General features: G+C 35.3%; 1 protein-coding gene across 1 annotated transcript; it reads left to right on the forward strand.

Annotated features, from left to right (window-relative positions):
- The first annotated feature begins 11,857 nt into the window (after positions 1–11,857).
- Positions 11,858–13,420, forward strand: LOC142544917 (anthocyanidin 3-O-glucoside 5-O-glucosyltransferase 1-like). The gene is given in 2 exon segments (XM_075651937.1): positions 11,858–12,187; positions 12,189–13,420. Coding segments are annotated over 2 exon segments (1,389 nt in total). The 5' UTR covers positions 11,858–11,917; the 3' UTR covers positions 13,308–13,420.
- The last annotated feature ends 331 nt before the right edge of the window (positions 13,421–13,751 follow it).

A 13,751-nucleotide genomic window follows, 5' to 3' on the forward strand; every position in this document is an offset into this window, starting at 1 on the left:
TATCAATAAATGCCAATCTCACATCTCATAATTGATAACAACACAATTCTGATATCAAATCGGTATAATCTCAATTAAATCAATTCTGAAAATCATAACAATTCTGTATGGTATCCGTTCTTCAATCCGATTTCGAATATACGATGTCTACTATGTCAAGAACACCATATATCAATCATATCTGATTCTGGCAATATCATAATTCCGAAACATATCAAAAACATAAGAAACTTACGTTCTGTTGAAGCTCTTGTCGATAAAAACTCAGTACTGAAGTCGGATTCAAAATCAGACGGACGGATTCTTCATAAATGAAATTCTACCTTTAAAAGATCTTTGAGCTTTTCCCCATGGAATTCCCGTTCTTCTTGCTGCTGGTTGAAGGAATGAAGTCATTTACACAATATATTGCATGCCTCAGCCATGTGACTCATCTCTTTGCAATGCATGTCTCGCGCATATGCGCGACCTCCTTTGGCGCATATGCGCGAGACACTATGTCTCGGCGCGTGTAGTCTCGGCAGCTCGCGCATATGCGCGCCCTCACCCGGCGCATATGCGCGAGGTTCTTTGCAACTCTCTGCCACCCTCACGCATATGCGCCGGTCCATGTCGCGCATACGCGCGAGGTTCTCTGCCTACCTCGCGCATATGCGCCCGGCAGGGTCGCGCATATGCGCCCGGCAGGGTCGCGCATATGCGCGAGGTGCTCAGTCCTCGCACATAATTCAGTCTTCTTTTCGCCTATCCCGGTCTGGCCCGTTCCGTCTATAATCACATCAATTCTCAACAAATCATTTCAAATTATAATAACACAATTCTCGGGCATTACATTTCTTTCCCCCTAAGATACGATTTCGTCCTCGAAATCATAGGCAATCAAATCATATCAGAAAGAAATGTATAATAGAAGTTAAATAGAAAACTCATATCAGTGAAACAACTCGGGAAATCTCTGTCTCATGTCTGATTCGGTTCCCCATGTAGTTTCTTCGATGACGTGACGACTCCACTGAACTTCCACAATCGGAATAGTCTTCATTCTGAGCTTCTTTTCTTTACGATCAAGAATCTGAATCGGTTTCTCAAAATAACTCAGAGTCGCATCAAGTTCGGCCTCGTCTGGCTGAATGACATGTGAAGCATCGGAAATATATTTCCTCAATAATGATACATGAAAGACATCTTGTATCCCAGATAAAGAAGGCGGTAATGCGAGTCGATAGGCGCGATCTCCTATTTTCTCGAGAATCTCATACACATACGGCCCAATATAACCTGGAGACAACTTCCCCTTTCTTGCCAAATCTGACAACTCTTCTGAAAGGTGAAATTTTCAAAAATATTCAGTCTCCTACCTCAAATACCAACGGTCTACGTCGAACATTGGCATATTTGGCCTGTCTGTCTTGAGCTGTCTTCATCCTCTTTTGAATTAGCTTCACTTTTTTCTGTCATATCTCTGATCATATCAGGTCCAATCTCAGGTACCTCAGCGATATCATCTCAATACAGAGGGGATCTGCACTTCTTGCCGTAAAACGCATCGAATAGTGCCATCTCTATACTCGTCTGATAGCTGTTGTTGTACGAAACTTACAAAGTGGCAATGATTCTTGTCAACTAGTGCTAAAATCAAGCACTACAGCTCTAAGCATATCCTCCAATGTCCGTATAGTCCGCTTCGACTGTCCATCGGTCTGAGGATGATATGCGGTACTCAGATGTAACTTCGTACCTAGAGCCTGCAGTAAACACTACCAAAAGTGCGAAGTAAACCGAGGATCACGGTCTGAAACAATCGACTTCGGCACTCCATACAATCTGCCCACCTTTCTGACATAAATCTCTACCATATGGTCATGTCTGTACATCATCTTGTACGGAATAAAACATGCGAATTTGGTCAATATGTCAATAACAACTCAAATCGCATCACATTCTCGGGAGGAACGCGGTAACTTCATCACGAAGTCCATAGAAATGTGATCCCATTTCCATTTAGGAATGGACAAACTCTGTAACAGATCTCCTGGTTTCTTTCTTTCCGCTTTTACCTGTTGGCAATTCAGACACTTGGATACAATTTTAGCAATATCAGCTTTCATTTGTTTACCCAAAACTGTCTTTTCAAATCATTGTACATTTTCCTGCTACCAGGACGAATACTAAATAGACTGCTATGCGCTTCTGACAATATCTGTCGTTTCAAATCTGAAATATCTGGCACAACAAGACGATTATTCACATAAAACACACTGTCACAAACCTGATACTCGGATCAATGCCCTACTCTGACTATCGATATCGAGTTCTGAACGTTCTGATCAATTTTTTGAGCCGCTTTAATTCTCAAAATCAGCTCTGATTCGGCCTGTACAATATAAATTCTCCACGGTCTACTATCTGTTTCAAACACGAATTCAGAACAACAGCAATATTCAATCAGATTCGAAACATCAATCATCGATACTGATCTGCTAAACTCATAAAACTGCGACTTTCTGACACTAATATCGGTCTTGGCTAACTGATCACGTCTTCAATGTATTCAGGTCAACCGCTATACCATCTTCAGATATATTGTGTCCCAAACATACAATCTGTCTCAGCCAAAACTCACATTTTGACAGTTTTTCATGCAATTTCTCTGTTCTCAAAGTACTCAACACAATTTTCAAATGTTCGGTATAATCAGTCATATTCTTCGAATATATCAGAATGTCATCGATAGAATAATCATACAATCATCAAAGTACTTCTAAATACACGATTCAATAACCTCTAAACATAACTGAAATACCCCAAGGAAAAACACTTGGTCTAATGTAACCCTTGCCCGGTAAATATTCAGACTGTTCTTTCAACTCTTTTAATTCAATCAGTACCATTCTGTACAGTATTTTCAAGATAGGAACTGTACCTGGCACGCATTCAATGCTGAAGTCTATCTCACGAATCGGAGGCAAACCCGGAATCTCAGCTGGGAAAACATCAGTAAACTCGTAGACCACTGGCAAATCAGCCAATGATGGGCTCGATTTCAGTACGTCAACTGAATACATAAGGAATCCCTCTGTTACTCTCTGTAATAATCGAGTCATAAACATAACAAACTTACGTTCCGTTGAAGCTCTCGTCGATAGAAACTCAGTACTGAAGTCGGATTAAAAATCAGACGGACGGATTCTTCATAAATGAAATTCTACCTTTAAAAAATCTTTGAGCTTTTCCCCCTTGGAATTCCCGTTCTTCTTGCTGCTGATTGAAGGAATGAAGTCATTTACACATTATATTGCATGCCTCAGCCATGTGGCTCATCTCTTTGCAATGCACGTCTCGCGCATATGCGCGAGCTCTTTTGGCGCATATGCGCGAGACACTATGTCTCGGTGCGTGTAGTCTCGGCAGCTCGCGCATATGCGCGCCCTCACCCGACGCATATGCACGAGGTTCTTTGCAACTCTCTGCCACCCTCGCGCATATGCGTCGGTCCATGTCGCGCATATGCACGAGGTTCTCTGCCTACCTCGCGCATATGCGCCCGGCAGGGTCGCAGCATATACGCGAGGTGCTCAGTCCTCGCACATAATTCAGTCTTCTTTTCGCCTATCCCGGTCTGGCCCGTTCCGTCTATAATCACATCAATTCTCAAAAAATCATTTCAAATTATAATAACACAATTCTCGGGCATTACACATACCCTCCATCACTCTAGTAGCAGCATCCCCATTAGGAGGTGTGGGTGCATTCTCTCTACGATCCTCATGAGTCTCAGCTTGCCTATCAGTACTAGGTACGTGTCTAGGAGGCATTATATCTGACCGTTTTTCAAATTCTAAACGTAACCAACATGCATTTGAATCTAAGCCTCTAACCATGTATATAAAAGTCCTTTATCGAGCAACTTAAGCATAAATATCAATTAACTTCAAAAATATTTAAACATGTAACTTATGCATGTAAACCATGTAAACATGCATGTACCATCGTTAAAATCATTAAAGCATTTAAAATTACAGACTTGAGGCTTGACGACTGAGCTTTCTAGAACTGGCGGTGGCACAACCATTTGCAAGAACATTGTTATGAAACCAATTGAAATGTCTACTACTCATTTTTCTTTAAATATACTAGAATTTTTTTTCTCCAAAATTGCTTTCAAAACCTAAAACTAGAATTTTTCAAAATTAGCATAAATATCTTAAATCCTCTCAAAACCATTGAAAATTATAAAAGTCATAAAATCTCTAAAGTAATCTTAATGTGGAAAACTAGCAAAGGTCCTCGGGTTATGTGCACCTAGTGAGCATCAACAAAATCATGCTCACCTACGTCGATCACACATAGTGAGTCAAATGACTCAGCAAACCTTAACCATGATAACAAGTAATACATATACATTCGCAAGCAAAATTGAAAGATACTTTTAATAAAATAGCTTCTCATGAATATGCATAACTTTAAATCCTTTTTCCTTTCATCGTATCCTTTTTCCTTTCATCATATATGTATAAGTTTCGCTTTTATTGAATTTAAATCAATAATTGAGACTTTCGTTTCAGCTTTTGGTCGATGAATCCATCTACGTAAAACCATGGTACCCGGCAACGGGGACATCAGCGACACTCTCACCCTTCAACTTAGCCTTGGCCTTATCTATCATGATATCCTCTCATATTAGTCACAATCAAGTCACCTCTTTCAATCTTTCATTATATTCATCACTTATAAAAATTCATACATATATATCATTTTTCCTTTAAACCAAACATGCAACACATCTTTTAGCATTATCGTTTTTCATCATAAAATCCAATAAATTTTCGAAATAAACATTTTAACATTCATTACAGCATTCAGGGCACTGTCAGGGAGTCTAACACTTTGTAGGTGTAAAATGACCGTTTTGCCCCCGAAACCTTAACTTTCTCAATTTAACCTTGGACCTTAAAACGACGACCCGAAACCATCCAAACTTAACATAACACCTTAAAATACACCCATAAATATTTCTAAGACGGAGACTTAAGCTCCTCGACTAATTTCTCAATTCGTTTTAAAACTCGAACTCACGTCCTGGTTTTATCCCGAATCGACTCGAAACTTAACCAAACTTGAACCATAACTTATTAAGACCTAACCATACCCTATGAAACCATATTCAAGCCATTTAAGACCTTCGAACAAGCCTAGATACCTGCTGGAAATTTCTGCCTATATTCGGAAACCCTAGCTTAACATACCATGAGTTCCTTCAAACCTAGACCCTAACCATCATGTCCAAACTCTAACCAACCATCCTAGGACCATATCCTAGCCCTTAACAAGCTTCTGGACAAAACCTAGCACCCTAAGCTTACCCAGCCCATCAATCCATGCCCTAGGAGGCTCACGCAAATTCAAGCTAGCGTTTACCGCTCCTCTCCTCGCTCCAAGTACAGTACTAGCCATCTAAGCCCATGATTCAGCCCTCTTAAGACCCATGAACACATCCCTCAGCAGCTAGGTTCCGTCGCCTTTCTAGGAAACCCTAATTGAAACCTTAGCTTGGGTTTGTAATCAAAAACGTGCAGCCTAGCTTCCTTACTGTCCATCCCTTAAACATGCATCTAGGAGTCCTTAAACCTACTGAAATTCATCTCTTTTCATAACCCTATCATGGCAGCACCTTTCTGCAACATAAACATGGATTTAAAAGCATAGAAACCAAGGTTTATCATGTATATGCCTTAAAAACGAAAATAAAAGGAGGGTTTCATATTTTTCATGCAAACATAATTAAATACACATAATATGGTATTAAAATGCGACTCGACGTGTATAACATCTCAAAAAGCAGCATTTTCGAAAATATCATATAAAATATACCATATATTAAATAATTAAAAATAATCATTTAATAAAAATATTTTTCCTTTACGGTCCTGGTCTCCATTCTTCGTTCACATCTCGAATAACTTTTAAAACATAATTTTATGCATTTTAATTAAAACCTTATTTTAAACATGTAAACATGCCTACCACATTCAATGAATGCATTTAAAATAATTTAATTAGGTATTTTTCATTATTCCTAAATTTGCATGCAGTTGGATTACGTTATCGCATTTTGGACCTTGCAAATACTGACTACTAATATGTACAAAATTCTCATAAAATATTTTATAAGGGTCTAAAATTAATAATTTAATTAATAAATTAAATAATAGTTATTTAATTCAAATCAATACGTATATGCATGTATTAAATGTGCATGTGTAAATATATTAATATTTATATATATATATATATATATATACACACACACACTTTATATAGAGGTATAAAGAAGTGTATATATAATATAATTATATCATGCATTATCAAAAAATTAATAAATACATGATATAAAAATAATATGATAATATTAATTAATGAAAATTAAGAGTCCCGGTGAAACTAGGATAAAATTCGGGTGTTATATTCTCAACGCAAATTTTTTTGTGACTTCTAGTGCAATCTAAACAAAGAACAAAGTCTCCGATTGTAGACTTGATTTGACGATTAAAGGCAGAAAATTCGTTCGAAAGGAGATACAAGTAGGGACATCTCCGCTAACTCCGGACTGGTTTGGAGTCCAACAAAATTTACCTGAAGGTAACGATACTAAAAACCTAATGGATGTTTAAATATATACAACGTCCAAGAAAAGTTTCGAGCGTCGAAACTAAAATTTTAAAATTTCGATGCGCCTTAGGTGCGAGAAAACGGGGTCCCAACAATTGTAACATATGAAATAAGAGGTTTTTGACCCTTAAAGAACTATATCCCTGCTTGGATCACCTAACCTAGTAGTAGGGATGTAATCGAGTCGAGCCGAGCCGAGCCGAATCTCTTGAATGTTTGAGTTTGGCTTGTTTATAATCGAGCCGAGCTCGAACTTTATTTAACAAATATATTCATGACTCACGGGCTTATTCAAGCTTTTATCGAACCTAAACGAGCTCAATAAATATGAATAGTACATTTTAATATTCATTAAATTCATTAAAATATAAATTATACATTTAGAAAAAAAATATAACATTCTTATTAAAATTTGTCAATTTATTATAATAAATAAATTTAATAGATTTTTTATATACTTCATAATTAATTTGGTAAAGCAATAAATTAAATATCAAAATTATTATTTTTCATCTAAGATATTACTTATGAATTTACTAACAAACATATTCACGAGCTAACGAGCCGAATATTGTAGAGCTTGAACTTGGTATGTCTATCTTAACGAGCCTCATTAAACGAGCTCAAACGAGCTTTTATCGAATCGAGCTTCGAATAGCTCAAAAACGGTTTGGTTCATTTACATCTCTACCTAGTAGTTGAAGGCCAAGAGGAAAAAAGGATACAAAACACGATTCGAGGAACACGCAGAAGGGAGCAACTCATCTCGAATACAGAATATATATCTTCATTGTCTACAATGAATCTATAAGCCTCGCAAATCTTTGTATCAATCCATGGTTTCACTACAAAAACCCTGATCAATTTGTGATTAAATTAGAGAAACCGTCGGTAAATTTAGCGAGAGTTTTCCCTAAACCTGACTCTAATATGAATTTTCCCACGGTTTTAATAAAAGCATAGCCAAGTTACCACAATTTTCCGAAATCGAGGTAAATTAGCAACGATATGACTTTATAAGAATAACGATGGTTTTACTTGAACCATCACAGTTACTAGCGATGATATGAAAAAACTGTCGCTAAATAGCGATTAAAAAGCAAAAATCATCGCAAAATTTAGTGACGGTCTCGATTATCATCACAACTACAGAAGATTGATATAACTATATACTTTGCGATGGTTCAGTATAATTTTCATCGCTAGTTAAGGACAAAATTTAATTGTTTCTACTCGTCGAAAATTAAAATTTTGAATTTTTAGACAGAATTTTGCGATGGATTTATTGAAATATTCGCTATTTAGCGACGATTTTCAAAATCTGTCACTGATAGCGATGGTTTAAGCATCGCAATTCATATATAAAAACCTTTTTCCACTCAATTTTTCAGCGGTTTTCGCTAATTTTGAGATGTAAGGATGAGTGTGTGGGTTTTTTTTTCATGCATTTTTATTATATTCTAACTCGTGTTTTTTCCTACTATTGTAGATATGGTGTCCGATTTAATTTTACCCCACGCTTGAAAAAATGTTCGATTTTTTACATATATATATGTTCTATATGTTTAATTTTTTGCTATATATTATGTATAAAATTACACATATGTTATATATTGTTCAATTATATGCTAAATATACATGAGTGAAAAACATGCACGTTATATATATAGATCTAGCTAACTAGCTAGCAATATATAGTTTTTATGTTTATGTATATAAGATTTGTTAATTATTAAATGCATGTAACTAATAGTTTTATAAGATTTAATTAAATAAAAAATACTTATTAATTAAAAATAATCGCAAAATTAACGACGATTTTTAATTCAAACATTCGCTAAAGCGTCTGACAATAGTTTAGTGTCAGCCGATTTGGCAACGGTTCGTTTCAGAATATCATCACTAATTGTGTATGTTTTCTACCATTAAAACCACCGCTAGAATAGCGACGCAATTAAATAATTTTCATATTTTATTTTTTTGAATGTTAACACAACAAAACTTTAATTTATACCCTTCGTCAATACATACGTAGTTTAGTCTCATGTATTTCCCTATGTTGCATTTTTATCATAATTTGGTCATTTTCTCACTTTTTTAGATGCTTTGTATGATTCTAAAAGTCATTACATGTCTCTCTATTTTTAAAAAACTTGTTAAGAAATTTTTAAATTTTATTTTAATATAGATTATTTTCCAATATCGGAATTTTTAAAAATTTTGTCAATTGCTATACGCATATTCTGTTTATTATTCACAACTGTTTTTTCGTTTATCAAATTCTAGAAAATTTTAGGGAAAATAAATTTTTTTTTTCTACTAACTTTTTATATTTTGGGTTTTAATCAATTAAATTTTCAAATATTGGTTTCGGTGTAAAAATATTAGAGAAAATACTTTTTTGTTTTGCTAACACTAGTAGAATTTTTGGTTTTTACTTCGCAACTAGTTACTTCGACGATTATTAATTATGGAGTAATATATACCAATCAACTTCGGTAATAACACCGGCGAAGTAAAACATCATTTTTACTTCACAATTTAAAAAACAAGGGCTTCACTTCTAATTTTTTGTAAGATTTTACTTCGACATAGTAGTTTTGATAAAGTAAAAAGTTAAAAAAAATTTGAAATTTATATTTAGTGAAGTAAAAAAATGAACCATAATTTTAATTGATTTTTCTTAAATTATCTCTTAATCCATCGAGATCCTCATTGAAAAAACGTTGTAAAAAACCACTAAAAAAACTTAATAAAAATGGAAAAAAAAGATTTAAAGCATAAAAAACCCGTCCTCCACAATTCATTCTCGTCCCGCAAGTGAAAGAAAGAAGAAAACCCAACCCTACTCCCGTTGCTTTCTCCCTCACCACGACAGTCTCCGACGAGCGCCGCCCAGAACACCGGAAGAAGCATCGAGCTCAGGAAGCTCTTCCCCAAGCCCCTGCACCTCTTTCTGTAATGAATCGAGAAGAAATCGAAGTTGTCTGTGCGAGATTTGCCTTCGATTCAGGTGAGATTTGCGGATATATACTTGTTGATTTGTATATATACTTGTGGATTCGTCGATATATATACTTGTGGATTTGTGGATTTTCATTATTTTTAGATTGATAATTTATGAATCAAATGGATGTATTTTAAGTTATATATGTGTGTATGTGTGTATATAGTGATATTATTTTATATTAATTAAATTATTTTGATAAAATAAAAATTATGTTTTTACTTCACTATTTTGTTAAATTAGTGTGGTAGTGATCAAGAATTGCTTCGTTAAATTAAAATTGTGTTGCAATAAAATATGATTATTTACTTCAACACTAAATTAAATGATGAAATAATAAAATAAAAATAACTCGTCATATTAAAATTGTGTCGAAGTTAAAGAAAGAATTTACTTCACCACAACTCAATAATTGTGAAGTCGTTCTCTATTAATTAAAAAATGTCGCTAATTCGCTAATTTGCGACGGTTTAATTACAACTGTCGCTAAAAACGACGTTTGAGCAAATACCGTCGCAAATTGCCTCATAAACTGTCGCTAAAGTAAATCGGTGACGGTTTTAAAACCGTCGCAATTTTTAAAAACCATCGCTAATTAGCGACAGTTTAAGTTAAACTGTCGCTAATAACGACGGTTTTAGCAAATACCGTCGCAAATTACCTATAAATCGATCGATTTTCTCCGCATCGCTTCACATCTTCAGTCCATTTTTCTCTCTTGGGCGATTTTAGTTTCGCTTTGTAGGACCGAATGCTTACCGCTTTACCAAAAGCTATAGCTAGTGGTAGTGGTACAACTCAAATCTTTTAAATCGCACAACAGCTCAAGCACCACGGTTCGATCGCTCAACCAAGCAGGAACAATTATTGCACCAACAATCTCCCTACCAATAATTGCACTCCTTGCAATCAATGGAAATCGAACCCGTGACCTTGACTCTGATACCAATTGTAGGACCGAGTGGTTACCGCTTTACCAAAAGCTATAGCTAGTGGTAATGATGCAACTCAAATCTTTTAAACCCCACAACAACTCAAGCACCACGGTTCGATCGCTCTATCAAGCAGGGATAATTATTGCACCCAACACGCTTCAGGGTAAATTTTTTATCTTCAATTTTTAATTTATGATTATGAATTTAATTTTGTTGTTCGCTTATTTTATCGTAAGGTTAAATCGTTTTATAGATTATTTACAAATTTAAAAATATGATATTTAGTTGAGTTGAGGAGATTATTTAAAAATATATACAAATAATTATAAAACTAAATACTTTCTATTAAATTATAAAACTAATTTTTGTAAAAAAATTAATAAAATTAGCGACGGTAGCAACGGTTTTAATTAAACCATCTCTAATTAGCGACGATTTTTTGCTAAAAACGTCGCTAATTAGCAATGGTCTATATTGGATTTTCAGAAACCGTCGCTAATTTACTTCGTCTTTCAATGTAAACTATGCAGTTATATATAAGCTATTACTTCTGCACTTTAGGAAATCGATGACGTAGAAGACGTTTTTACTTCGGTATCGTTCTAATCCCGAACCGGTTTTCCCTCATTGAACCGGCCAAAGACGTCACTAATTTCTTCGATACGACTTTGGTGATATTGCGAAGTAAAATGGTACCCTATTACTTCACGTGCGTCTACTTCGGCAATTATCTACCTATGACTTCATTGAACATGCGAAGTAAATCAAGGAAATTCTACTAGTGTATAACTTTATCTATTTTGGGTTTTAATTCTCTAAGTTTTTAAAGTTTGGTTTCAAGACAGTGTTAACTTTAATTTTTTTTTATTCTCAATCCTATTTCGTCGGAACTCTGACATAACATTGGAAAATGCCAATGATCACACCAAAAAATGCTTACATGACACCGAAAATTGCTGACGTGACATAAAAAATTTTTGATTTGTCTGATGTTATATTGGATCAAAATAACCAAAAAATTAAAAGTTAGTGTACCAAAACCAAAATTTGATAAGTTAGTAAACCAAATTAAATATGTTATGGACAAAAAAAATTTATTTTCCCAAAAATTTAATTCACCGATATCCTAGAATTTGGATTTTGATATCTTCCTTAACCATATGCCATTATGTAATTACTGCTATATTTTTATTTTATTCTAAATTATCTTACTCTATATATACACACAATATTGTCCCATATTCATTCCAAGACCTCAACTGTTTTTCAAGACCCAAAAACACCAAATTTACATATTATACACATAATGAACCCCACTCACATACTCGTAGCGACATTTCCAGGCCAAGGCCACATTAATCCTTCACTTCAACTTGCCAAAAGACTCGTAAAAATGGGCATCGAAGTCACGTTCATGACAAGTGTATTTGCAAGGAAGCGCATGGCTAACGCCACCACCGAAGACTCCCCTAAAAGATTAACTTTCGTGGAGTTTTCTGATGGCTATGACGATGGATTGAAGCCCTGTGATGATGGGAAAAGGTACATGGAAGAGATGAAAACTAATGGGATTGAAAGCTTTAAAGAATATCATTCTGGCAAGTTCCAAACGAGACCATCCCGTGACGTGCCTTGTCTACTCTCATCTCTTTGCTTGGGCCGCAGAGGTGGCACGTGAGGTTCACGTTCCGAGTGCGCTTCTGTGGATCGAACCAGCCGCTGTATTAGATATATATTATTACTATTTTAATGGTTATGGTGGTGATATTGATAAATGCTCAAATGAAATTCAGTTGCCAAAACTTCCTTTGCTCTCCAAGAATGATATTCCAATCTTTCTCCTTCCTTCGACACCCGAACGCTTCCGCCTGGTGGTTAAGGAGAAGCTTGATGTATTAGATGCCGAAACGAAACCGAAGGTGTTGGTGAATAGTTTTGATGAATTGGAGAAAGATGCACTTAGAGCAATTGAGAAATATGAGCTAATTGGTGTTGGACCTTTGATTCCTTCTGGTTTCTTGGGTGGAGAAGATCTCTCAGATAAGTCTTATGGTGGGGACATATTCAAATTATCTGAGAATAATTACATCGAATGGTTGGACTCAAAGCCCGAATCGTCGGTTGTTTATGTGTCGTTTGGAAGCATGTTTGTGCTTCCAAAGACACAAATGGAACAGATAGCTAAGGGGTTATTAGATTGCGGTAGGCCATTTTTATGGGTGATACGAGAAAATGAGCATGATGGAAATAACGAAGATGATCAAAAGTGGAGTCATTTCGAGGAATTGGAACGAATCGGGAAGATTGTAAGATGGTGTTCACAGTTGGAGGTTCTGTCACACCCTTCATTGGGATGCTTCTTGACTCATTGTGGATGGAACTCTGTGATGGAAAGCATAGTGTTCGGCGTACCCGTGGTGGCTTTTCCGCAAGGGTTTGATCAGCCCACAAATGCAAAGTTGATAGAAGACGTGTGGAAGACAGGAATTAGGGTTCATAAAAATGAGGATAGTGGCATTGTGGAGGGTGACGAGATCATGAAGTGCATTGAAAAAACAATGGATGATGGAGAAAAGAGCCAAGAATGGAGAAACAATGCCAATAAATGGAAGGGTTTGGCAAGAGAAGCCATGGGGGAGAATGGATCTTCAAACAAGAATCTCATGTACTTCCTTAAAGAACTTGGGCATGTTTGAAAATATTTTCTTGATCTTATTATCATATTTGTAAGTTTAATGGATGGCTTTAATTCAGTTAATAATGAAAGTTATCAATCAATAAATGTGAGGTATATTAGATTTTTAGACAAGTGAATAAATTGTCAATTTTTAAAAAATAAAACACTGGTGTGCAAGACATACGAGTGTTAAAAAACAAAAACAAAAAAGAACTAAATCAAGACATTCTGACAAAAAACACATTACAAATCCTAAAAAAATAACAAACACTAACTAAAATTAAAATTGAGAAACAGGAAACACATAGAGTTGTGTCATTTGTAGACATTCGCTGAGATTTACTAAGATGACTCTTGGAACATTATAAGTTTCGATGATTTAATAAGATTGCTAATCTAGCAGATAATTACAAAGTTTAACCTAACTAAATTCAAGATGAAAAACTGAATATTCATAAAAATA

This window comes from Primulina tabacum, chromosome 5 (genome assembly GCF_025594145.1).
Source record: "Primulina tabacum isolate GXHZ01 chromosome 5, ASM2559414v2, whole genome shotgun sequence".
Taxonomy (NCBI): domain Eukaryota; kingdom Viridiplantae; phylum Streptophyta; class Magnoliopsida; order Lamiales; family Gesneriaceae; genus Primulina; species Primulina tabacum.